We start from the raw sequence: 25,304 nt of genomic DNA, 5'->3' as shown, positions 1-25,304 counted from the left end.
TCAGAGGCCTTACCGGCGTCCCCTCGCGCAGGAATCCTAAAACCAGCAGCCACCCGGCCTGACCGGAGCCCAAACACGACTACTGGTCAAACCGGGCCGGCTGCTGGGAGCAAACAAGCCGTTCCCATAGCGACAGCCTATAGCTGGTCCCCATCTAGTGGCCACGTGAGGTACTGCAAGTAAAATAATTCTTCGCAACAATGTAACGAATCAACCAAATAAACAGAACGAGTCCACGGGAGCCGCGTCCACTAAACCACAGCCACCCCCCACCTTACACACACACCCGCCGCTGTCTGACCAGTCCTGATAACACAGTCACATCCCCCACATTACACACACCCGCCGCTGTCTGACCAGTCCTGATAACGCAGTCACATCCCCCACATTACACACACACCCGCCGCTGTCTGACCAGTCCTGATAACGCAGTCACACCCCCTACATTACATACAGACCCACCGCTGTCTGACCAGTCCTGATAACGCGGTCGCATCCCCTACATTACATACAGACCCGCCACTGTCTGACCAGTCCTGATAACACAGTCACATCCCCCACATTACATACAGACCCGCCGCTGTCTGACCAGTCCTGATAACACAGTCACATCCCCTACATTACATACAGACCCGCCGCTGTCTGACCAGTCCTGATAACGCAGTCACATCTCCTACATTACATACAGACCCTGCACTGTCTGAGCCAGTCCTGATAACACAGTCACATCCCCTACATTACATACAGACCTGCTGCTGTCTGACCAGTCCTGATAACACAGTCACATCCCCCACATTACACACACCCGCCGCTGTCTGACCAGTCCTGATAACGCAGTCACATCCCCCACATTACACACACACCCGCCGCTGTCTGACCAGTCCTGATAACGCAGTCACACCCCCTACATTACATACAGACCCACCGCTGTCTGACCAGTCCTGATAACGCGGTCGCATCCCCTACATTACATACAGACCCGCCACTGTCTGACCAGTCCTGATAACACAGTCACATCCCCCACATTACATACAGACCCGCCGCTGTCTGACCAGTCCTGATAACACAGTCACATCCCCTACATTACATACAGACCCGCCGCTGTCTGACCAGTCCTGATAACGCAGTCACATCTCCTACATTACATACAGACCCTGCACTGTCTGAGCCAGTCCTGATAACACAGTCACATCCCCTACATTACATACAGACCCGCCGCTGTCTGACCAGTCCTGATAACACAGTCACATCCCCCACATTACACACACCCGCCGCTGTCTGACCAGTCCTGATAACGCAGTCACATCCCCCACATTACACACACACCCGCCGCTGTCTGACCAGTCCTGATAACGCAGTCACACCCCCTACATTACATACAGACCCACCGCTGTCTGACCAGTCCTGATAACGCGGTCGCATCCCCTACATTACATACAGACCCGCCACTGTCTGACCAGTCCTGATAACACAGTCACATCCCCCACATTACATACAGACCCGCCGCTGTCTGACCAGTCCTGATAACACAGTCACATCCCCTACATTACATACAGACCCGCCGCTGCCTGACCAGTCCTGATAACGCAGTCACACTCCCTACATTACATACAGACCCGCCGCTGTCTGACCAGTCCTGATAACGCAGTCACACTCCCTACATTACATACAGACCCACTGCTGTCTGACCAGTCCTGATAACGCAGTCACACCCCCCACATTACACACACACCCGCCGCTGTCTGACCAGTCCTGATAACGCAGTCACATCCCCTACATTACATACAGACCCCCCGCTGCCCGACCAGTCCTGATAACGCAGTCACATCCCCTACATTACATACAGACCCGCCGCTGTCTGACCAGTCCTGATAACGCGGTCACATCCCCTACATTACATACAGACCCGCCGCTGCCTGACCAGTCCTGATAACGCAGTCACACTCCCTACATTACATACAGACCCGCCGCTGTCTGACCAGTCCTGATAACGCAGTCACATCCCCTACATTACATACAGACCCGCCGCTGTCTGACCAGTCCTGATACCGCAGTCACATCCCCTACATTACATACAGACCCGCCGCTGTCTGACCAGTCCTGATAACGCAGTCACATCCCCTACATTACACACACCCGCCGCTGTCTGACCAGTCCTGATAACGCAGTCACCCCCCCATATTACACACACACCCACCGCTGTCTGACCAGTCCTGATAACGCAGTCACCCCCCCACATTACAAACAGACCCGCCGCTGTCTGACCAGTCCTGATAACGCAGTCACATCCCCTACATTACATACAGATCCGCCGCTGTCTGACCAGTCCTGATAACGCAGTCACATCCCCTACATTACATACAGACCCGTCGCTGTCTGACCAGTCCTGATAACACAGTCACATCCCCTACATTACATATAGACCCTCCCGCTGCCTGACCAGTCCTGATAACGCAGTCACATCCCCTACATTACATACAGAGCTGCCGCTGTCTGACCAGTCCTGATAACGCAGTCACATCCCCTACATTACATACAGACCCCGCCGCTGCCTGACCAGTCCTGATAACGCAGTCACATCCCCTACATTACATACAGACCCCGCCGCTGCCTGACCAGTCCTGATAACGCAGACACATCCCCTACATTACATACAGACCCGCCGCTGTCTGACCAGTCCTGATAACGCAGACATCCCCTACATTACATACAGACCTGCCGCTCTCTGACATCCTTTATTCAAAGCGTCTGCCACAGCTCAGCTGGATAATTGTTGCGTTTTAACTCTTTGCACAGAGAGTCTCAGGACCCACACAATGGATTAATGTTTTTATTGAGGTCCTATGTGGGGCCGCTGTGGGTGTCTGCATGGGGGGGGCACGCGCTGTGGATGCCCGTACGGGGGGGGGGGGCACACGCTGTGGATGCCCGTACGGGGGGGGCACACGCTGTGGATGCCCGTACGGGGGGGGCACACGCTGTGGATGCCCGTACGGGGGGGGCACACGCTGTGGATGTCCCTTTGGTCCCCCTGCCACTCTGAGGATCTTGCTGCATTTGGCGTAAGACATCTGTGAAGGATGATAAAGCCGGACATGAGTTCTGTCATAGTTCAGACGAGGTCCCGCCCTGATCAGGGGTCACTGTCCACAGAGGGGGTCCCGCCCTGATCAGGGGTCACTGTCCACAGAGGGGGTCCCGCCATGATCAGGAGTCACTGTCCACAGGTTGGGGGTCACTGCTTCTGCGGACAAACTGTCAGGGTTAAGCTTGGCTGCTAGATCTACAGGGGGAGCGGCGACCTGTGTGGCCCCGGGGCTGGAGGTATCTGAAGGGGGCAGGAGAGCCTCCTGGGGGCCACTGGGGGCCACTTCCTTGCTTTGATTTTCGAGTTCAGCCATCCTGCGCTGCACCACGCTGGGCATTAACCCCACATATGCTGCCATCAGCCGGTGGTTGGAGCGAATGAGTTTGGAGGCGCAGTTATCCAGACATCGTTCCTGTGAAATCCAGAGAGAAGAGTGAACGCAGAGCACAGATAGGGCCCCACGGGCAGAACCCAGGGCCCCCGAAGGGACCGAATGATGTCATACCTCGTCCATCGTCATCACGCGGTAGTTCAGGTTCCGCGCGCACCGGGTGAAGCAGATCTCGGTCATCTTATTATAAACCAGCAGGAAATCCCGCAGCTGGAGGAGAGACACAAAATAGTCAAGCAGAGGAGAAGGGCGTTCGGGGCCCAGGGTCGGGGGGGAAGGGCGTTCGGGGCCCAGGGTCGGGGGGAAGGGCGTTCGGGGCCCAGGGTCGGGGGGGGGGAGGATGTTTGGGGCCCAGGGTCGGGGGGGGGGAGGGCGTTCGGGGCCCAGGGTCGGGGGGGGGGAGGGCGTTCGGGGCCCAGGGTCGGGGGGGGGAGGGCGTTCGGGGCCCAGGGTCGGGGGGGGGAAGGGCATTCGGGGCCCAGGGTCGGGGGGGGGAAGGGCATTCGGGGCCCAGGGTCGGGGGGGGGAAGGGCGTTCGGGGCCCCGGGTCGGGGGGGGGGAAGGGCGTTCGGGGCCCCGGGTCGGGGGGGGGGAAGGGCGTTCGGGGCCCCGGGTCGGGGGGGCTGTTCGGGGCCCCGGGTCGGGGGGGCTGCTCGGGGCCCCGGGTCGGGGGGGGGGCTGTTCGGGGCCCAGGGTCGGGGGGGGGGCTGTTCGGGGCCCAGGGTCGGGGGGGGGGGGCTGTTCGGGGCCCAGGGTCGGGGGGGGGCTGTTCGGGGCCCAGGGTCGGGGGGGGGGGCTGTTCGGGGCCCAGGGTCGGGGGGGGGGGCTGTTCGGGGCCCAGGGTCGGGGGGGGGGCTGTTCGGGACCCAGGGTCGGGGGGGGGGCTGTTCGGGGCCCAGGGTCGGGGGGGGGGGCGGCGTATTTTGCACAGTCTGTCGGCAGAAGGGGCAGGTTGTGCTCACATTGCGCAGCTGATCGGCCTCCATGTCGCTATAATACCAGCTGCGTCCCGATTAACCGGCTTCAGTCTGTCGTCCGCCGCTCCTGTGGTCACATTCAGCTGCAGGGCGCCGCCATGTTTAGCTATCGTGCCTGACGTCACGAAGATTCTACGTTCTGATTGGCGAAGAGTTGTAATCCCTAGATTTTAGAATCTCACTTGCGGTAGCCGCCACGGGCATTCGGAGACACCATGTAATTATGTGTCTGGTGTTTAGCGCTTCCTCTGACGCATATCCGCCAGCCACAAGATGGCGTCCTCAATGTCCTCTTTTCAGACATCACTTCCGGTTATTTTGGACAGCTGTCACAGAAACCCCTCCCCCAGAGACCTCAGATTAGACACACAGAGGCTGTGAGATCTGCAGATTAAGAAAATAGACTGCTGCATCATGCATGGGGAGACTGCCCTGGATTAGAGGCATCCAGAGAGAGACTGCACCACCATGCATGGAGAGACTGTCCAAAATTAGAGACATCCAGAGAGAGAAAGAGCGAGAGAGACTGCTGCACCATATGTGTGCATCTCCATTAGCGTGACATCCCTGAAACCTTATTAACTGAGAGACCGCTCTATATGACCTGCGAGGGACCGCCTCAACAACTCTGGCCACCTAATGAAAAAGTGTGACATCTGATCTGAAGAGACAGACCCTCTGGTGAGTCCCACGGACAAGTGCAACCCAGATAATGGCACAGTACCCGAGCACCATGGGCACTCACAGATACACGGTACCCGGGCACTCACAGATACACCGTCCCCGGGTGCTCACAGATACACCGTACCCTGGTATTATACCGTACTAGGGCACTCACAGATACACCGTACCCTGGTATTACACCGTACCCGGGCGCTCGCAGATACACCGTACCCTGGAATTACACCGTACCCAGGCGCTCGCAGATACACCGTACCCTGGTATTACACCGTACCCGGGTGCTCACAGATACACCGTACCCTGGTATTACACCGTACTAGGGCACTCACAGATACACCGTACCCGGGTGCTCACAGATATACCATACCCTGGTATTACACCGTACCCGGGCGCTCACAGATACACCGTACCCTGGTATTACACCGTACCCGGGCGCTCACAGATACACCGTACCCTGGTATTATACCGTACTAGGGCACTCACAGATACACCGTACCCTGGTATTACACCGTACCCGGGCGCTCGCAGATACACCGTACCCTGGTATTACACCGCACTAGGGTGCTCACAGATACACCGTACCCTGGTATTACACCGTACCCGGGTGCTCACAGATACACCGTACCCTGGTATTACACCGTACCCGGGCGCTCACAGATACACCGTACCCTGGTATTACACCGTACCCGGGTGCTCACAGATACACCGTACCCTGGTATTACACCGTACCCGGGCGCTCACAGATACACCGTACCCCGGTATTACACCGTACCCAGACACTCGCAGATACACCGTACCCTGGTATTACACCGTACCCAGGCGCTCGCAGATACACCGTACCCTGGTATTACACCGTACCCGGGTGCTCACAGATACACCGTACCCTGGTATTACACCGTACTAGGGCACTCACAGATACACCGTACCCGGGCGCTCACAGATACACCGTACCCTGGTATTACACCGTACCCGGGCGCTCACAGATACACCGTACCCTGGTATTATACCGTACTAGGGCACTCACAGATACACCGTACCCTGGTATTACACCGTACCCGGGCGCTCGCAGATACACCGTACCCTAGTATTACACCGCACTAGGGTGCTCACAGATACACCGTACCCTGGTATTACACCGTACCCGGGTGCTCACAGATACACCGTACCCTGGTATTACACCGTACCCGGGTGCTCACAGATACACCGTACCCTGGTATTACACCGTACCCGGGCGCTCACAGATACACCGTACCCTGGTATTACACCGTACCCGGGTGCTCACAGATACACCGTACCCTGGTATTACACCGTACCCGGGCACTCACAGATACACCGTACCCTGGTATTACACGGTACCCAGACACTCGCAGATACACCGTACCCTGGTATTACACCGTACCCAGGCGCTCGCAGATACACCGTACCCTGGTATTACACCGTACCCAGGCGCTTGCAGATACACCGTACCCGGGCGCTCGCAGATACACCGTACCCTAGTATTACACCGCACTAGGGTGCTCACAGATACACCGTACCCTGGTATTACACCGTACCCGGGCGCTCGCAGATACACCGTACCCTAGTATTACACCGCACTAGGGTGCTCACAGATACACCGTACCCTGGTATTACACCGTACCCGGGTGCTCACAGATACACCGTACCTTGGTATTACACCGTACCCTGGTATTACACCGTACCCGGGCGCTCACAGATACACCGTACCCTGGTATTACACCGTACCCGGGTGCTCACAGATACACCGTACCTGGGCGCTCACAGATGCACCGTACCCTGGTATTACACCGTACCCAGACGCTCGCAGATACACCGTACCCTGGTATTACACCGTACCCAGGCGCTGGCAGATACACCGTACCCTGGTATTACACCGTACCCAGGCGCTCGCAGATACACCGTACCCTGGTATTACACCGTACCCGGGTGCTCACAGATACACCGTACCTGGGCGCTCACAGATGCACCGTACCCTGGTATTACACCGTACCCAGACGCTCGCAGATACACCGTACCCTGGTATTACACCGTACCCAGGCGCTGGCAGATACACCGTACCCTGGTATTACACCGTACCCAGGCGCTCGCAGATGCACCGTACCCTGGTATTACACCGTACCCGGGCGCTCACAGATACACCGTACCCAGGTATTACACCGTAACCCGGGCGCTCACAGGTACACCGTAACTTGGGTATTACACCGTACCCGGCCGCTCAAACAGGTACACCGTAACTTGGGTATTACACCGTACCTGGCCGCTCAAACAGGTACACCGTAACTCCGGTATTACACCATACCTGGGCACTCACTGATACACCGTAACCCGGGTATTACACCGTACCCGGGCATGCCTGGCACTCACAGATACACAGACCGGTGTATTACACCGTACCAGGCGCTCACAGATACATCACAGATACACCGTATTACATGCAGGTATAAAAGGGTGGGCCCTGTTCCATAGAGTAGGGGGTGGACAGGCCCAGTTCCATAGAGTAGGAGTGGGCGGGCCCTTTGTTGTAAGACAGGTATGAGTGGGCAGGTCTTTAGGGCAGGTGGGGCGGAGCTTGTGCTGACACGGCAGGTGTTTGCTCAGTTCTTACTCCTGGTCCTGGGAGTCTCTTCCTGAGATGATCCTGCGGCAGGTAACAGCATTTACTTCTTACGGGAGTTCAACCAGATCCTCTCTGACTGTCTCTCACACTCCTTTCTCTCTCTGACTGTCTCTTACACTCCTTTCTCTCTCTCTCTGACTGTCTCTCTCTCGCTGTCTCTCTCTGACTGTCTCTCACACTCCTTTCTCTCTCTGACTGTCTCTCACACTCCTTTCTCTCTCTCTCTCTCTCTCTCTCTCTCTCTCTCTCTCGCTGTCTCTCTCTGTCTGACTGTCTCTTACACTTCTTTCTCTCTCTGACTGTCTCTCACACTCCTTTCTCTGTCTCTCTCTCTGACTGTCTCTCACACTCCTTTCTCTGTCTCTCTCTCTCTGACTGTCTCTCACACTCCTTTCTCTCTCTCTCTGACTGTCTCTCTCGCTGTCTCTCTCTGACTGTCTCTCACACTCCTTTCTCTCTCTCTCTGTCTCTCTCTCTCTCTCTCGCTGTCTCTCTCTGTCTGACTGTCTCTTACACTCCTTTCTCTCTCTGACTGTCTCTCACACTCCTTTCTCTGTCTCTCTCTCTCTGGCTGTCTCTTACACTCCTTTCTCTCGCCCTCCTCTCTCTTCTTTCTTGGTGTCACTTCTCTCTCAGCACTTTGTATGAACTTCTTTCCGCGCTGTCACTTTACCCCATCAGTCCTCGTGATAATGTGAAGGTTCAGGTTGGAGGGAGCAGTCGCCTCAGTCGCAGACCGGGAGAACGATTAAGCGTGGGGGGGGTCTGGGGCAGTTAATGACAGACCAGGAGAACGGTCCATCTGCAGATTAAGCGTGGGGGGGGGTCGGAGGCAGTTAATGACAGACCGGGAGGCTGCTGGTTAATGATTGCAGCGGCCGCTGTCTTCACCGACTCCACACAGAACCTGCCGAGTGTCCTGTTCTAAGTTAATAAGTCATGCGCTGCCAGGCGTGTGTGGGGCACCGCTACATACCGACACACCTGTGTATCTTACATCGACGGACAGGTACACGCAGGCTCACCCGTAACACGCGGGCCAATACACGCCTATAACACGCAGACTCTGCTGTACCACATGTGCAAATACACGCAGACTGTAACACGCAGTCAGGTACCCGGTCGTATGTACACGGGCTCGTGCGTGTAATCCAGCTGCACGGGAACGCTCATAAAATATCATGTAACCCACCTCACGCTCTCTCTATCTCGCTCTCTCTGTAACCCCCTCTCGCTCTCTGTAACCCCCTCTCACTCTCTCTCGCTCTCTCTGTAACCCCCTCTCGCTCTCTTTGTAACCCCCTCTCGCTCTCTCTCTCGCTCTCTCTGTAACCCCCTCTCGCTCTCTCTCTCGCTCTCTCTGTTACCCCCTCTCGCTCTCTCTCTTGCTCTCTCTCTAACCCCCTCTCGCTCTCTCTCTCGCTCTCTTTGTAACCCCCTCTCGCTCTCTCTCTCTCTCTTTGTAACCCCCCTCCCGCTCTCTCTCTTTGTAACCCCCTCGTGCTCTCTCTCTCTCTCTTTGTAACCCCCTCTCACTCTCTCTCTTGCTCTCTCTCTTTGTAACCCCCCCTCTCTCCCTCTCTCTCTATCTTTGTAACCCCCTCCTGTCTCTTACTCACTCTACCTCTCAATGTTTGCTATAAAACCAGTTCTTCTTCTCCTGGATCCTGGAAACTCTCTCCCTGCCTCCCTGATGCCAAAAACCGCCCCGTGACCCCCCCACCCCACAGGACACGGCAGGCTCCCGGCGGATGGGATTTCCCTGCAGAGTCCCGGCAGGAGGAATTCCGTTAAAGTGGCTGTCGGGAGGCAGCGCCGGGACCCGTGGACGTCCCCAATATCTCCAGTCAGAATCTACTACTCGGGGTATCGTTATAGAGAGCGGGGGGGTAGAATCTGAATTCATACGGAATATTTATTCAAAGGGTCCGGCAGAACCAGGACCAACAGACTGACGCGGCGTTGGGTAGAGAGTCTAGAAAGATTGGGGGATAGAGAGCTCCGTGGATAGATTGGGGATAGAGAGCTCCGTGGATAGATTGGGGGATAGAGAGCTCCGTGGATAGATTGGGGGATAGAGAGCTCCGTGGATAGATTGGGGATAGAGAGCTCCGTGGATAGATTGGGGATAGAGAGCTCCGCGGATAGATTGGGGATAGAGAGCTCCGTGGATAGATTGGGGGATAGAGAGCTCCGCGGATAGATTGGGGGGATAGAGAGCCCCGCGGATAGATTTGGGGATAGAGAGCTCCGTGGATAGATTGGGGATAGAGAGCTCCGTGGATAGATTGGGGATAGAGAGCTCCGTGGATAGATTGGGGATAGAGAGCTCCGCGGATAGATTGGGGGGATAGAGAGCTCCGCGGATAGATTGGGGGGATAGAGAGCTCCGCGGATAGATTGGGGGATAGAGAGCTCCGCGGATAGATTGGGGGATAGAGAGCTCCGCGGATAGATTGGGGGATAGAGAGCTCCGCGGATAGATGGGGGATAGAGAGCTCCGCGGATAGATTGGGGGATAGAGAGCTCCGCGGATAAATTGGGGGATAGAGAGCTCCGCGGATAGATTGGGGGATAGAGAGCTCCGTGGATAGATTGGGGGATAGAGAACTCCGTGGATAGATTGGGGGATAGAGAGCTCCGCGGATAGATTGGGGGATAGAGAGCTCCGTGGATAGATTGGGGGATAGAGAGCTCCGTGGATAGATTGGGGGGATAGAGAGCTCCGCGGATAGAGTGGGGGATAGAGAGCTCCGCGGATAGATTGGGGGATAGAGAGCTCCGCGGATAGATTGGGGGATAGAGAGCTCCGCGGATAGATTGGGGGATAGAGAGCTCCGCGGATAGATTGGGGGATAGAGAGCTCCGCGGATAGATTGGGGGATAGAGAGCTCCGCGGATAGATTGGGGGATAGAGAGCTCCGCGGATAAATTGGGGGATAGAGAGCTCCGCGGATAGATTGGGGGATAGAGAGCTCCGCGGATAGATTGGGGGATAGAGAGCTCCGTGGATAGATTGGGGGATAGAGAGCTCCGCGGATAGATTGGGGGATAGAGAGCTCCGTGGATAGATTGGGGGATAGAGAGCTCCGTGGATAGATTGGGGGATAGAGAGCTCCGCGGATAGATTGGGGGATAGAGAGCTCCGTGGATAGAGGAGGGAACAGAGAGAGAGAAGCGGGGGGGGCAGGATTAGGCGAGGGGGAGAAAGATTTGGACTCAGCTGGGTGTGAAGGGTTAACAAAGGTCGGTGCCCTCTACTGGGTGAGAGGTTACAGTATAAACGGGTCAGGGGAAGCGGTATATATTAGGACAGCACAGGGGCAGGTGGGAGAGGGGCAGGGACGGACGGAGGGAGGGCAGGATTGTGGGAAGATGGAGGAATGTGCTGTAGGGGGCGGTATGAGGGCAGATAGAGGAGAAAAAAAAGGAAAACAGACCAGAGAAGAGAAGGGCCAAAAAAGAGCAGCCAGTAAGAGAATGCCCCGTGCAGCGCCGGGTACACTGCGGCTCCAGCCGGGTCTGGAGATACCTGTTTGCTAGGGGTTTCTAGGGGTTCACTTGTTGTGGGGCAATCGCCATGGAAACCAACAGTATGCTCCGCTCCCCCTCTTTTCCTTTCCTAATAACAATTGTTTATCAGATTATTATCGAGCGTGCCGATCGGCTTCCTCTCTCCTCCAGTTAGTGCCAATGTCCTCCTCGCTCTCCTCCCTCCACTTAACGCTGCCCACCACTCTATCCTTAATGCTTTGCTCTTTCCTCTAGTTGGCGCTCATCCCTCCTCCGGTTAGCATCGTCCTCATCTCTCGCCAGCGGTCCGGTTAGCACCGTCCACATCTCTCGCCCCCCGTCCGGTTAGCACCGTCCTCATCTCTCGCCCTCCTCCGGTTAGCACCGTCCTCATCTCTCGCCCTCCTCCGGTTAGCACCGTCCTCATCTCTCGCCCCCCGTCCGGTTAGCACCGTCCTCATCTCTCGCCCCCCGTCCGGTTAGCACCGTCCTCATCTCTCGCCCCCCGTCCGGTTAGCACCGTCCTCATCTCTCGCCCCCCGTCCGGTTAGCACCGTCCTCATCTCTCGCCCCCCGTCCGGTTAGCACCGTCCTCATCTCTCGCCCCCCGTCCGGTTAGCACCGTCCTCATCTCTCGCTCTCCTCCCTCCGGTTAGCACCGTCCTCATCTCTCGCCCCCCTCCTCCTGTTAGCACCGTCCTCGTCTTTCGCTCTCCTCCCTCCCGTTAGCACCGTCCTCATCTCTCGCCCCCCTCCGGTTAGCACCGTCCTCATCTCTCGCCCCCCTCCGGTTAGCACCGTCCTCATCTCTCGGCCCCCCTCCGGTTAGCACCGTCCTCATCTCTCGCCCCCCTCCGGTTAGCACCGTCCTCATCTCTCGCCCCCGTCCGGTTAGCACCGTCCTCATCTCTCGTTTCTGTTCCCAGGATCACGATGTCTGAAGGAATTATGAGCAAAGCTGCGACGATGGAGATTCCAATCAGCAGCAACGGGGTCTCCGGGGCCCTCAACGAGGACGAGAGTTTGGAGCAGGTGACGGCACAGAGCGGGCGACACTTCTGGGTTCCTCCAACGCTGGCGGCTTCTATCATACATTCCCTCCCATCAGCACCCTGACCCCACTGCTCCACGACACCTCTTCACCCTGACCCCACCGCTCCACGACACCTCTACACCCTGACCCCACCGCTCCACGACATCTCTACACCCTGACCCGACCGCTCCACGACACCTCTGCACCCTGACCCGACCGCTCCACGACACCTCTGCACCCTGACCCAACTGCTCCACGACACCTCTACACTCTGACCCCACCGCTCCACGACACCTCTACACCCTGACCCCACCGCTCCACGACACCTCTACACCCTGACCCGACCACTCCACGACACCTCTGCACCCGGACCCCACCGCTCCACGACACCTCTACACCCTGACCCCACCGCTCCACGACACCTCTACACCCTGACCCACCGCTCCACGACACCTCTACACCCTATACAGGGCACTTCACTGATTTAACTATATATTATACATGGTCCTCCATACCCCCATACGATCCCCTACCACCCCACTATCCCCTGGCCTCCAATTCCTTGTCTCTCCCAAGCCCCCAGTTCTTCTGCCCCGGAGCCTCCGCTCTATTTGCCCCTTCACCCGATATCCGATTTCTCACTTTTCGTTTAACCCTTTCTCCTCCAGGATCTGCAGCAAGTGATGGTCTCCGGACCCAACCTGAACGAGACGAGTATAGTGTCGGGCGGATATGGAGGGACCACTGAAGGGATCATTCCGACCGGCAGCTTAAAAGGTAACTAACGGAGGCGCATGCGCGGGGTGCTCCGTGTCTGCGGCACGCCGTCCGTTCTTATCACTTCTAACCGGAAGCTGTATTTCCCCGACTTGACTTTAAGGCTTCCGCTCCCTCGGCTGGTTTTTGAGGCGTTTTGATTGGCTTGTTATGTTGGAAATGTTTGGAATTGACTCCTTTTAATGAGAGGCTGTCCGTTTGGGCCGTAAGGACGTTGGTTTTTCTGCCTCTTCATCTTGGTGAATAATTTGAGACAAAGGTCTCTTTTCCTGCAACTGCTGTAAAAATGGGTTAATTCTTCCAATATTAAGAGATGCTGGAGTAGATGATCTCACAGCAGCAGATGTTGTGAGGGTAGTGGATAACTGGAGCAGCCTACCAGCATAAGTGACACGGACGGGATAGGCAAATGGCTCATTAATAGAAGACAAGGCCAAAGAGAAAATAAGGTGTGAGCTCTTACGCCGCAGGAGTTACTGACTCCTTATTTAATGTTCCGGAAGGGAGGGAAACCGCTTCGATTAGGAATATTCGTTATTATTATATATAAATGACTGCGTTCCGTGGCCCCCGTCTCTCTGTGAGCCCCCTTTATAGGCTCCTATTACACGAGCGTGAAGCCGGATATAAGAAACAGATAACAGAGGCTGATGTATGAGGAACGGGTCCCCCAAAACTGAGCCCAATTAGCCGCAGACATGAAACGCAAATGAAGCCGGCCCGGCGCGTTTCTCTCAGTCCGGCGCAGGTCGGAGAAAGCGGAGGTTTAGCGTGGAGCGCGCCGGCCTCGGTTTATTTGCGCGTCGTGTAGGCTGTAAGCAGAGGTTTAGCGTGGAGCGCGCCGGGCTCGGTTTATTCGTGCGTCATGTAGGCTGTAAGCGGAGGTTTAGCGTGGAGCGCGCCGGGCTCGGTTTATTCGTGCGTCGTGTAGGCTGTAAGCGGAGGTTTAGCGTGGAGCGCGCCGGGCTCGGTTTATTCACGCGCTGTGTAGGCTGTAAGCGGAGGTTTAGCGTGGAGCGCGCCGGGCTCGGTTTATTCACGCGTCGTGTAGGCTGTAAGCGGAGGTTTAGCGTGGACCGCGCCGGGCTCGGTTTATTCACGCGCTGTGTAGGCTGTAAGCGGAGGTTTAGCGTGGAGCGCGCCGGACTCGGTTTATTCACGCGCTGTGTAGGCTGTAAGCGGAGGTTTAGCGTGGAGCGCGCCGGGCTCGGTTTATTCACGCGCTGTGTAGGCTGTAAGCGGAGGTTTAGCGTGGAGCGCGCCGGGCTCGGTTTATTGGCGCGTCGTGTAGGCTGTAAGTGGAGGTTTAGCGTGGAGCGCGCCGGGCTCGGTTTATTCACGCGCTGTGTAGGCTGTAAGCGGAGGTTTAGCGTGGAGCGCGCCGGGCTCGGTTTATTCACGCGCTGTGTAGGCTGTAAGCGGAGGTTTAGCGTGGAGCGTGCCGGGCTCGGTTTATTTGCGCGTCGTATAGGCTGTAAGCGGAGGTTTAGCGTGGAGCGCGCCGGGCTCGGTTTATTCGCGCGCCGTGTAGGCTGTAAGCGGAGGTTTAGCGTGGAGCGCGCCAGGCTCGGTTTATTGGCGCGTCGTGTAGGCTGTAAGTGGAGGTTTAGCGTGGAGCGTGCCGGGCTCGGTTTATTTGCGCGTCGTGTAGGCTGTAAGCGGAGGTTTAGCGTGGAGCGCGCCGGGCTCGGTTTATTCACGCGCCGTGTAGGCTGTAAGCGGAGGTTTAGCGTGGACCGCGCCGGGCTCGGTTTATTCACGCGCTGTGTAGGCTGTAAGCGGAGGTTTAGCGTGGAGCGCGCCGGACTCGGTTTATTCACGCGCTGTGTAGGCTGTAAGCGGAGGTTTAGCGTGGAGCGCGCCGGGCTCGGTTTATTCACGCGCTGTGTAGGCTGTAAGCGGAGGTTTAGCGTGGAGCGCGCCGGGCTCGGTTTATTCACGCGCTGTGTAGGCTGTAAGCGGAGGTTTAGCGTGGAGCGTGCCGGGCTCGGTTTATTTGCGCGTCGTATAGGCTGTAAGCGGAGGTTTAGCGTGGAGCGTGCCGGGCTCGGTTTATTCGCGCGCCGTGTAGGCTGTAAGCGGAGGTTTAGCGTGGAGCGCGCCGGGCTCGGTTTATTGGCGCGTCGTGTAGGCTGTAAGTGGAGGTTTAGCGTGGAGCGTGCCGGGCTCGGTTTATTTGCGCGTCGTATAGGCTGTAAGCGGAGGTTTAGCATGGAGCGCGCCGGGCTCGGTTTATTCGCGCGCCGTGTAGGCTGTAAGCGGAGGTTTAGCGTGGAGCGCGCCGGGCTCGGTTTATTGGCGCATCGTGTAGGCTGTAAGTGGAGGTTTAGCGTGGAGCGTGCCGGGCTCGGTTTATTCACGCGTCGTGTAGGCTGTAAGCGGAGGTTTAGCGTGGAGCGCGCCGCGCTCGGTTTATTTGCGCGTCGTATAGGCTGTAAGCGGAGGTTTAGCGTGGAGCGCGCCGGGCTCGGTTTATTCGCGCGCCGTGTAGGCTGTAAGCGGAGGTTTAGCGTGGAGCGCACCGGGCTCGGTTTATTCACGCGCTGTGTAGGCTGTAAGCGGAGGTTTAGCGTGGAGCGCGCCGGGCTCGGTTTATTCGCGCGTCGTGTAGGCTGTAAGTGGAGGTTTAGCGTGGAGCGCGCCGGGCTCGGTTTATTCACGCGCTGTGTAGGCTGTAAGCGGAGGTTTAGCGTGGAGCGCGCCGGGCTCGGTTTATTCACGCGTCGTGTAGGCTGTAAGCGGAGGTTTAGCGTGGACCGCGCCGGACTCGGTTTATTCACGCGCTGTGTAGGCTGTAAGCGGAGGTTTAGCGTGGAGCGCGCCGGGCTCGGTTTATTCACGCGCTGTGTAGGCTGTAAGCGGAGGTTTAGCGTGGAGCGTGCCGGGCTCGGTTTATTTGCGCGTCGTGTAGGCTGTAAGCGGTAAAAGTGCCGGTAAAAGGTTGAATTAGGCGTGGGACGTCCATGGTCGATTCCAGAAGAATTGAAGAAAGGTGGAAAGGAGTAGTTACAGCAACGCTTCACCTCTGGATCCGAACCCCAGCTGAAAAACTTCAGCAATTGGTGATTTCAACTTGAAGTAAAAAGATCCTGTAGAGAGGTCCTCATAAAAGAAGTCCATGAGGGGTCTGCAATTCCTATCCACAACGGTGCGGAAAGACCTGGAATGTATTCTGCTCGGCTGGAGATACCTCAAGCTAGACAAAATGCCAAAAGTCTTGTGCCAAGTCCGCCAGAGCATTGCATCTCATGGCACCCGAGTGATTTATTATCTCTGCGGAAATGTCCGTCCTCGTGAGTATACAACAGCCCGGCCTGGAAATGTCCGTCCTCGTGATTATACAACAGCCCGGCCTGTCCGCCGTAAAGCATTTCAAGGCAGAGGAGCCAGACCGTTAGTATGAAGTCTGTCCCCAGTGATTAGAGAACCGCAACGGCTCCCAACCGTATAGACTCGCATTAGACTCTTATCAGGTCTGGCGTTGGGCCGAGCATCTCTCTCCTGTCCTGTGCTGTCACCACCGTAGAGCTCCTCTCTTGTGTCCATCGATAGCGGAGCGTCGTCTGGGTAAAGCTTTTCAGAGGTGTTTGGACTTGGAAGGAGCCTGGAAATCAGTGATGCTGATAACAACCCAACTATTCCGGTCAAAAGGGGGATTTCTTCCAATTAATGAGAAAACCCCAGTCAGATAGAAGATGAATCGTCCATCGCTGTGCAGCTTTATTCGCGCTAAATGATAAATGTTATAATAAAAGGACCAAAGGAGAGTCGAGGAGACTGAAGTGTCTGGAGAATTGGTCCATGTAGTGAAGTCCCTGGAACCGTCAAACCATCCGATCCCTGGGAAAAACGAGGTCTCTCATCAATGGATTCCCCCATTTTTTGGAATCTTAGCAAACCATCAGACTCGGAAGTCTGGTAACTGCTCCGGAAACCTTCTTCCTTTACCGGTAAACAATTGTGTTGGAAATTGAGATAACTCCTTTGAGCTTGACTTTGTCTACAGGATTGTATACTGAGGGGCGAGGGGTAATTACCTGTATGGGGGGGGGGTAAAGGGATACCTTATATGAGTTAATCATTTGATTGTAAATGAGACAAAGAGAAGGAAGAATCGGTCCGTCTGTCGCCTGTTTTTTCCCAGAAGGAAAGAGGAGAAAATACACTTTCCTGAGGAGGTCCTTGAATGGTGAGGTCCTCTGCTGCCTCTTGGTCTCCATGTTCCTCTACGAGGAAAGAAAGGAGCCGATTGTCTGTCGTTAGGAAATGTTGTTTTTTTTGAGAACTTGTAGAGGAGCCTATGGAGGTCTGGGAGACTAAGGTGTGATGGATTCACAGCTTCCCTCCCATGTAATGCCTTAAAAAGAGGTTGTCTTCCACCCTAGGTGATAAGTTACCAAATCTCATTTTATACATGTGGATTCGTCTCACATTCAATAAATGAAATCGTGAGAACAATTATAAGAAAGGATTGAGAATTCGATATAGTAATTACTTATTTATTAAAAATAATAAAAATTACAGAAATCCAAAATTAAACAGAGTATAACATAGAATGCCTATTAAATCTTATATGCATGAAAAATAAAATTAAACATTCCAGTCAGTCTCGATATGAAGTCTCGCTTCAGTCTCTCGGTCTGCCCCAGATTATAAACAAAGATCTGCATATATATAAGGTTTTGTAACTAGACCTGCGTATCGCTACCTCAAAAATGGTACAAAAAGAGTACTAACGGTCAGAAAAAAATCAGGAGAGGAAAATCACCAAGGCCAAGCTGCTGATCATTTTTACTGAATACAAAAACATTCTAATCTTAAAACATTAAAAAATCTTACGTAACAGAAACTACTAGTACTGCGAAGTTAAATCCTTAACCTTAACTTCTACTGAGGCCTGAACTTCTACTGAGGCCTGTAACGGTCATTAACCTTAACTTCTACTGAGGCCTGTAACAGTCATTAACCTTAACGTCTACTGAGGCCTGTAACAAAGGCATATCCCACAGAAAAGTGACCCCGTCCTTTGTCGGCCTCAACAAAAATCTTCATTAAAAACCTTTTGGACATTTGGCCCCCAGTTTATTCCTAGCTGCTCTATCTGTGGGCACTTCAGTGACGTGAGCGACTGGCACTCGTTCTGGAGACCGAGGGCACTTAATATGTCATTAAAAAGTGTTTTATAATATATATCAGACAGAACGCGAAGAAACAAAATCGCCAGACAGACCGACTGAGCAATAATATCTTCGTTTGGAGGCCCTGAAACTCTGACCCCAACATCAATAAATCCTCGTTCCTGTCAGGAGAGGAACATCACCCATGTATTCCACGATGGGTTCTCCCGGAATTTGGAGAACACCCAATAATTATTCATAAAACCAATAATAATTTAATAACGAGGAATAAATAAGTAAATCAATACACTGAAGGGTTAACTATGTTTGAACTAAGTGGGAAAGCGTAAAACTCCCGCCACCTATTCCAGACAGGAGACATGGGGGGGGGGGTCAATAGAAAGGATCTCACCGGCCCTTGCAGCAGCTGCCTGACACTGAGCTCCTCGCTAAATTCCTTCTCATTTAATGATTTCCCAACGCAGCCCCATTTAATTTTAATTAATTTATTTTCCCTAAATCCATACGTTTACGTTTATCCGCATTAACTCTCACCTGGGCCGCCCGTCCCTCCATCTGACCAAATCCCCTCGCAGGGAAATAACACCCCAAATAACGATAAAACGACATAACGACGGGCTGGGGCTGGGGCACGTAGGACAGGTCTGGGACCGGTTTGTTTATTGCCCCAGCGCCAATCTCGGAGTCATTTGTAGGCCATCCTGCTCCAGTGATACTTTCGATCCGCCCGTCTTGGGGTGGTCGGGCCTGACGTTCTCGGGCGCGTAAAGCACTTTAATGTACGAAGTAACGGTCCCGCGGCTGGGAGGCACGTCTTTTACCCGTCTCTTTTTCACGGCTCTGTGGTTTCGTTTAGGGCCGGCGGTGCAGTTTAACCCCAACTTCCTTGGACCGAGACTCCTGACGGCAGAGGGACAAGGTTTCCATCTCTTCTTATTAATAATGCATGCGTGGGCACTGTGGGCATCTCTTAACCTCGTACACCTGTCCTCCTCTCTCGGTGGTGGCTGCTGCTCTCTCGTGGTGGCTGCTGCTCTCTCGGTGGTGGCTGCTGCCCTCTCGGTGGTGGCTGCTGCCCTCTCGGTGGTGGCTGCTGCCCTCTCGGTGGTGGCTGCTGCTCTCTCGGTGGTGGCTGCTGCTCTCTCGGTGGTGTCTGCTTCCGCTTTGTGTATTGTCCAGTGTGATTATACACGTACGCCGGGTGTCTACTAGCCCCGTTCCCCAGATAGCTGCCCCAGCAGACCAGGCGCCTGTAGAGGCAGAGGGGTGCTTGGGTAATTGAGGCCCCTTTATAACGAGGAGGACTCTAATACCGCAGGGCTATGATCCGGTGAACGTCTAGTCCGTCGATGGGGCTACCGGCCACGCGTGGAACCCAGCAGGTCACAGCGTCCACCTGGCTAGTAACCGTTGGGTTCCACGGGAAACCTGTGCTGACATCCGGGGTCGGGGGCAGCTCCGGAGGGTCCGCACAGGCTGGGGGTACGTGGGAGATCCTGAGGTTCCATTCATTCTTTGTCATCTCTTTTCTTATTCTTTTCCTTGTGAATCCCCAAACTCTCCATCCTTTCTCCTCTCCCCGAACACAAATCCCCATTTCTAATTCCCCCGCCTCCGCCCGCTCATCCCTCCTGAATATTTACCCCCTTGCTATTTTCTTACCCCACATTTTCATATCGTTCAATTTTCCTCCATTCCCCGTCTTCATCTGGTTAGACGATCTCCCTGTTTATGGCACCCCTCCCAGAACCCCGCCGTTTCCACTCAGCCAATCAGCTGCCTGCAGACTAGCCAATCAGGAGACGTGTTCAGGTATAAGTAACAAAACCCCGATTAGTATAACTGCCTGTAGTATTATTGCACAGTGACCCCCCCATTAGTATTACTAAATAGAGACCCCCCATTAGTATTTCTAGTATAGACCCCCCATTAGTATTTCTAGTAGAGACCCCCATTGGTATTTCTAGTAGAACCCCCCCATTAGTATTACTAAATAGAGACCCCCCCATTAGTATTACTAAATAGAGACCCCCCCTTAGTATTACCAAATAGAGACCCCCCCATTGGTATTACTAAAAAGAGACCCCCCATTGGTATTACTAAATAGAGACCCCCCCATTGGTATTACTAAATAGAGACCCCCCCATTAGTATTACTAAATAGAGACCCCCCCATTAGTATTACTAAATAGAGACCCCCATTAGTATTACTAAATAGAGACCCCCATTAGTATTACTAAATAGAGACCCCCCATTAGTATTACTAAATAGAGACCCCCCATTAGTATTACTAAATAGAGACCCCCCCATTAGTATTACTAAATAGAGACCCCCCCATTGGTATTACTAAATAGAGACCCCCCATTGTTATTACTAAATAGAGACCCCCCCCATTGGTATTACTAAATAGAGAGTCCCCCATTGGTATTACTAAATAGAGACCCCCCCTTTGGTATTACTAAATAGAGACCCCCCCATTGGTATTACTAAATAGAGACCCCCCCATTGGTATTACTAAATAGAGACCCCCCATTGGTATTACTAAATAGAGACCCCCCCATTGGTATTACTAAATAGAGACCCCCCCATTAGTATTATTGCTAATAAGAGACAATTTTTTTCAGCGGTCTGATAGTACCGGGGTCTCTTGTTCTATAGGGGACGTGTTTCAGCGGTCTGATAGTACGGGGCGGTCTCTTGTTCTATAGGGGACGTGTTTCAGCGGTCTGATAGTACCGGGGTCTCTTGTTCTATAGGGAGGGTGTTTCAGCGGTCTGATAGTACCGGGGTCTCTTGTTCTATAGGGAGGGTGTTTCAGCGGTCTGATAGTACGGGGCGGTCTCTTGTTCTATAGGGGACATGTTTCAGTGCTCTGATAGTACCGGGGTCTCATGTTCTATAGGTGACGTGTTTCCGCGGTCTGATAGTACCGGGGTCTCTTGTTCTGTAGGGAGGGTGTTTCCGCGGTCTGATAGTACCCGAGGGTCTCTTGTTCGATAGGGGACGTGTTTCTGTGCTCTGATAGTACCGGGGGGTCTCTTGTTCTACAGGGGACGTGTTTCTGCGCTCTGATAGTACCGGGGTCTCTTGTTCTGTAGGGAGGGTGTTTCCGTGCTCTGATAGTACCGGGGGTCTCGTTCTATAGGGGACGTGTTTCCGTGCTCTGATAGTACCGGGGGTCTCTTGTTCTGTAGGGAGGGTGTTTCCGTGCTCTGATAGTACCGGGGGTCTCTTGTTCTGTAGGGAGGGTGTTTCCGTGCTCTGATAGTACCGGGGGTCTCGTTCTATAGGGGACGTGTTCCAGGTTTGCTGTTACATCGGATCTCTCTTGTCCCGTAGGACCTCTCTCCCAGCCGGGCTCCTCACATCCATCTATGACCTCAGAAGAACTTTCACGAGGTTTGGCGGTGGAAAAATTTGATCTTGTGAAGAAATGGGGAATAAACACATATAAAGTAAGATTTCCGGCACGTTATGCAGACATGTAGACATTATCTACATCCTTCCAACCAGCACGTTAGACCCCCAGACTTTCACCTTCTGTCTTATTGGATGAATCTTCTGCCCTTTCTGGAACCGGCCCTGGTGGCTCTTCCAGACTGTGTCGAGTGCCTAGATGCTGGCCCTATACGGTACCCTCTCTTTATATACTTTATATACTTCAGACCCATCCCAGTTGGTTCTCTGGTTCCCAGTCCTGGTTAGATCCGGTATTTACGGTTTTTGTGTCATCCTCTCTACCACCCGCTGCCGGGGTCCTCGCACACCTTCCGCCTTTTGATTCCTCCACCTGTTCTTCCGCCTTTCGCTGGCCGTCCTGATGTCTCCTGGGCCGCGTTTATCTTCTATATGTCCCCCTGACCTCCCGTGATGTCTTTACACAGTGCACGAAGCAGCTGATCTCCGAGCGCTTCGGCCGGGGCTCCCGTACCGTGGATCTGGAGCTCGAAACACAAATTGAGCTGTTGAGGGACACGAAGCACAAGTACGAGGGAGTCCTGCAGCTCGCGCGATCCATGACCGCTCACTTCTACAACCTGGTGCAGACCCAGAGGGCGTTAGGAGACGCTTTCTCCGACCTGAGTCAGAAATCCCCGGAGCTGCAGGTACGTCGCTCTCCCTGCTCCCATCCTCCGCTCCATACACCCTGACTTCTCTGACGGGCTCTCCATCCTCTCTATCCTCTCCATACACCCTGACTTCTCTGACGGGCTCTCCATCCTCTCTATGCTCTCCATACACCCTGACTTCTCTGAAGGGCTCTCCATCCTCTCCATACACCCTGACTTCTCTGACGGGCTCTTCATCCTCTCCATACACCCTGACTTCTCTGACGGGCTCTCCATCCTCTCCACACACCCTGACTTCTCTGACGGGCTCTCCATCCTCTCCACACACCCTGACTTCTCTGACGGGCTCTCCATCCTCTCCACACACCCTGACTTCTCTGACGGGCTCTCCATCCTCTCCACACACACTGACTTCTCTGACGGGCTCTCCATACTCTCCACACACCCTGACTTCTCTGACGGGCTCTCCATCCTCTCCACACACCCTGACTTCTCTGACGGGCTCTCCATCCTCTCCACACACCCTGACTTCTCTGACGGGCTCTCCATCCTCTCCACACACCCTGACTTCTCTGACGGGCTCTCCATCCTCTCCACACACCCTGACTTCTCTGACGGGCTCTCCATCCTCTCCACACACCCTGACTTCTCTGACGGGCTCTCCATCCTCTCCACACACCCTGACGGGCTCTCCATCCTCTCCAGACACCCTGACTTCTCTGACGGCCTCTCCATCCTCTCCACACACCCTGACTTCTTTGACGGGCTCTCCATCCTCTCCATCCACCCTGACTTCTCTGACGGGCTCTCCATCCTCTCCACACACCCTGACTTCTCTGACGGGCTCTCCATCCTCTCCACACACCCTGACTTCTTTGACGGGCTCTCCATCCTCTCCATACACCCTGACTTCTCTGCCATTACATGCTACCCCCGCTCTGTCGTTTGTGGCCCTCACAGTCACGCTGGAGTGAGTGGGAGTCGTCCCCAAGGGCCACACGCGACGCACGCTCAGGCTGATGTAATATTATTCTGCATGTGGACTTGTTTCTGAACTTCTCTTACCTGACCTGGCTTTGGACCCCTCTGTTGCTGCAGGAGGAGTTTGGGTATAACGCTGAGACCCAGAAGCTCCTCTGTAAGAATGGAGAGACGCTTCTGGGAGCCGTTAATTTCTTTGTGTCGAGTATCAACACCCTGATTAACAAGACCATGGAAGACACCTTGATGACTGTCAAACAGTACGAGACGGCCAGGTAAGTGTCGGGGGGGGGCGCATGCCAGCTTTGTATCTGCAGTGGTGGGTCAGCGTGAGATCTCGGGGCCCCGGCACGTCGTTTATCTCTGTATAAGCCGTGTTTTTTGACTGTCAGGCTGGAGTACGATGCCTACAGAGCCGACCTGGAAGAACTGAGTTTGGGCCCCCGGGACGCGGCCACCCTGTGCCGCATGGAAATTGCGCAGCAAAACTTCCAGATCCATCGCAACAAATACGAGAAACTTCGGGGAGACGTAACCATCAAACTGCGCTTTTTACAGGAGAACAAGGCAAGAAAACACCACCGACACTCATACCCCCTCTCCGCAAGCCTCCGATACCCCCTCTCCGCAAGCCTCCGATACCCCCTCACCGCAAGCCCCCGATACCCCCTCTCCGCAAGCCTCCGATACCCCCTCACCGCAAGCCCCCGATACCCCCTCTCCGCAAGCCCCCGATACCCCCTCTCCGCAAGCCCCCGATACCCCCTCTCCGCAAGCCCCCCGATACCCCCTCTCCGCAAGCCTCCGATACCCCCTCTCTGCAAGCCTCCGATACCCCCTCTCCGCAAGCCTCCGATACCCCCTCTCCGCAAGCCTCCGATACCCCCTCTCCGCAAGCCCCCGATACCCCCTCTCCGCAAGCCCCCGATACCCCCTCTCCGCAAACCCCCGATACCCCCTCTCCGCAAGCCCCCCGATACCCCCTCTCCGCAAGCCTCCGATACCCCCTCTCCGCAAGCCTCCGATACCCCCTCACAGCAAGCCTCCGATACCCCCTCTCCGCAAGCCTTCCGATACCCCCTCTCCGCAAGCCTCCGATACCCCCTCTCCGCAAGCCTCCGATACCCCCTCACAGCAAGCCTCCGATACCCCCTCTCCACAAGCCTCCGATACCCCCTGAATGTGCGCGCGTCAGGTCGATGGACCCCGGTCCTCCTGAATGTGCGCGCGTCAGGTCGATGGACCCCGGTCCTCCTGAATGTGCGCGCGTCAGGTCGATGGACCCCGGTCCTCCTGAATGTGCACGCGTCAGGTCGATGGACCCCGGTCCTCCTGAATGTGCGCGCGTCAGGTCGATGCACCCCGGTCCTCCTGAATGTGCGCGCCGTAGGTCGGTGCACCCTGGTCCTCCTGAATGTGCGTGCCGTAGGTCCATGGCCCCCCGGTCCTCCTGAATGTGCGTGCCGTAGGTCCATGGCCCCCCGGTCCTCCTGAATGTGCGTGCCGTAGGTCCATGGACCCCCGGTCCTCCTGAATGTGCATGCCGTAGGTCCATGGACCCACGGTCCTCCTGAATGTGCGTGCCGTAGGTCCATGGACCCACGGTCCTCCTGAATGTGCGTGCGTCAGGTCGTTGGATTCCAGCTGGCGTAAATAAAGCTTGCGTTCTCTCTATCCCTGCAGGTGAAGGTGATGCACAAACAGCTGCTCCTCTTCCATAACGCCATCTCGTCCTACTTCGCTGGCAACCAGCAGCAGTTAGAGGCTTCTCTGCAGCAATTCAACATCAAACTGAGCAGCGCGGCCAGCGACAAGCCGTCCTGGCTGGAGGAGCAGTGAGCCGCCGGACGGGCAGACGGGGGGCGCGGAGCCGCTGCGCATGTCTGTGTTTTTATTTATATGCGAGAGGCAGAAACACTCCAGTCTGTAAGCATGTTACATGTGTGTGGTGTGACAGTGTGAGTACGTGGCGAGGAGAATGTGCGTGGGATGGTACGTGTCGGTGCACACACAATGTGTGA

General features: G+C 55.1%; 2 protein-coding genes across 4 annotated transcripts; one reads left to right on the top strand and one right to left on the bottom strand.

Annotated features, from left to right (window-relative positions):
- Window positions 1–3,170: 3,170 nt before the first annotated feature.
- On the bottom strand, window positions 3,171–4,510 carry TIMM10B (translocase of inner mitochondrial membrane 10B). The gene is made up of 3 exons (XM_053456184.1): window positions 4,442–4,510; window positions 3,594–3,689; window positions 3,171–3,500 (listed from the first exon to the last, which is right to left on the bottom strand). The coding sequence occupies exons 1-3, from the start codon at window positions 4,463–4,465 to the stop codon at window positions 3,171–3,173; spliced, it is 450 nt and encodes a 149-aa protein (XP_053312159.1). The 5' UTR covers window positions 4,466–4,510.
- A 274-nt stretch (window positions 4,511–4,784) lies between these two features.
- On the top strand, window positions 4,785–25,304 carry ARFIP2 (ADP ribosylation factor interacting protein 2). Of its 3 annotated transcripts, none has more exons than XM_053456765.1 (9): window positions 4,785–5,137; window positions 12,212–12,317; window positions 12,987–13,095; window positions 19,090–19,152; window positions 21,572–21,687; window positions 22,117–22,338; window positions 23,401–23,558; window positions 23,676–23,850; window positions 24,967–25,304. In XM_053456765.1, exons 2-9 carry the CDS (start codon window positions 12,219–12,221, stop codon window positions 25,120–25,122), a joined length of 1,098 nt encoding a protein of 365 aa, XP_053312740.1. In that variant the 5' UTR covers window positions 4,785–5,137; window positions 12,212–12,218; the 3' UTR covers window positions 25,123–25,304. The 3 variants fall into 3 exon arrangements, with proteins under 3 accessions (XP_053312740.1, XP_053312743.1, XP_053312742.1); XM_053456767.1 differs by lacking the exon at window positions 4,785–5,137 and adding an exon at window positions 7,747–7,802; XM_053456768.1 differs by lacking the exon at window positions 19,090–19,152.

The sequence above is a fragment of the Spea bombifrons genome, chromosome 2, assembly GCF_027358695.1.
Source record: "Spea bombifrons isolate aSpeBom1 chromosome 2, aSpeBom1.2.pri, whole genome shotgun sequence".
Lineage (NCBI taxonomy): Eukaryota > Metazoa > Chordata > Amphibia > Anura > Pelobatidae > Spea > Spea bombifrons.
This window is presented reverse-complemented; position numbering and strand designations above follow the sequence as displayed.

Bases quoted from the DNA above. Each gene is read 5' to 3' on its own strand.
- TIMM10B (XM_053456184.1), bottom strand. From the start codon at position 4,465: ATGGAGGCCGATCAGCTGCGCAAT. The intron at 3,690-4,441 runs GTGAGCACAACC...TCTCTCCTCCAG, and splicing joins AGGCCGATCAGCTGCGCAAT to CTGCGGGATTTCCTGCTGGT. The intron at 3,501-3,593 runs GTATGACATCAT...TGGATTTCACAG, and splicing joins GCGTGATGACGATGGACGAG to GAACGATGTCTGGATAACTG.
- ARFIP2 (XM_053456765.1), top strand. From the start codon at position 12,219: ATGTCTGAAGGAATTATGAGCAAAGCTGCGACGATGGAGATTCCAATC. The intron at 19,153-21,571 runs GTTTCCATCTCT...CTTGTCCCGTAG, and splicing joins CCTGACGGCAGAGGGACAAG to GACCTCTCTCCCAGCCGGGC. The intron at 23,851-24,966 runs GCAAGAAAACAC...CTATCCCTGCAG, and splicing joins GCTTTTTACAGGAGAACAAG to GTGAAGGTGATGCACAAACA.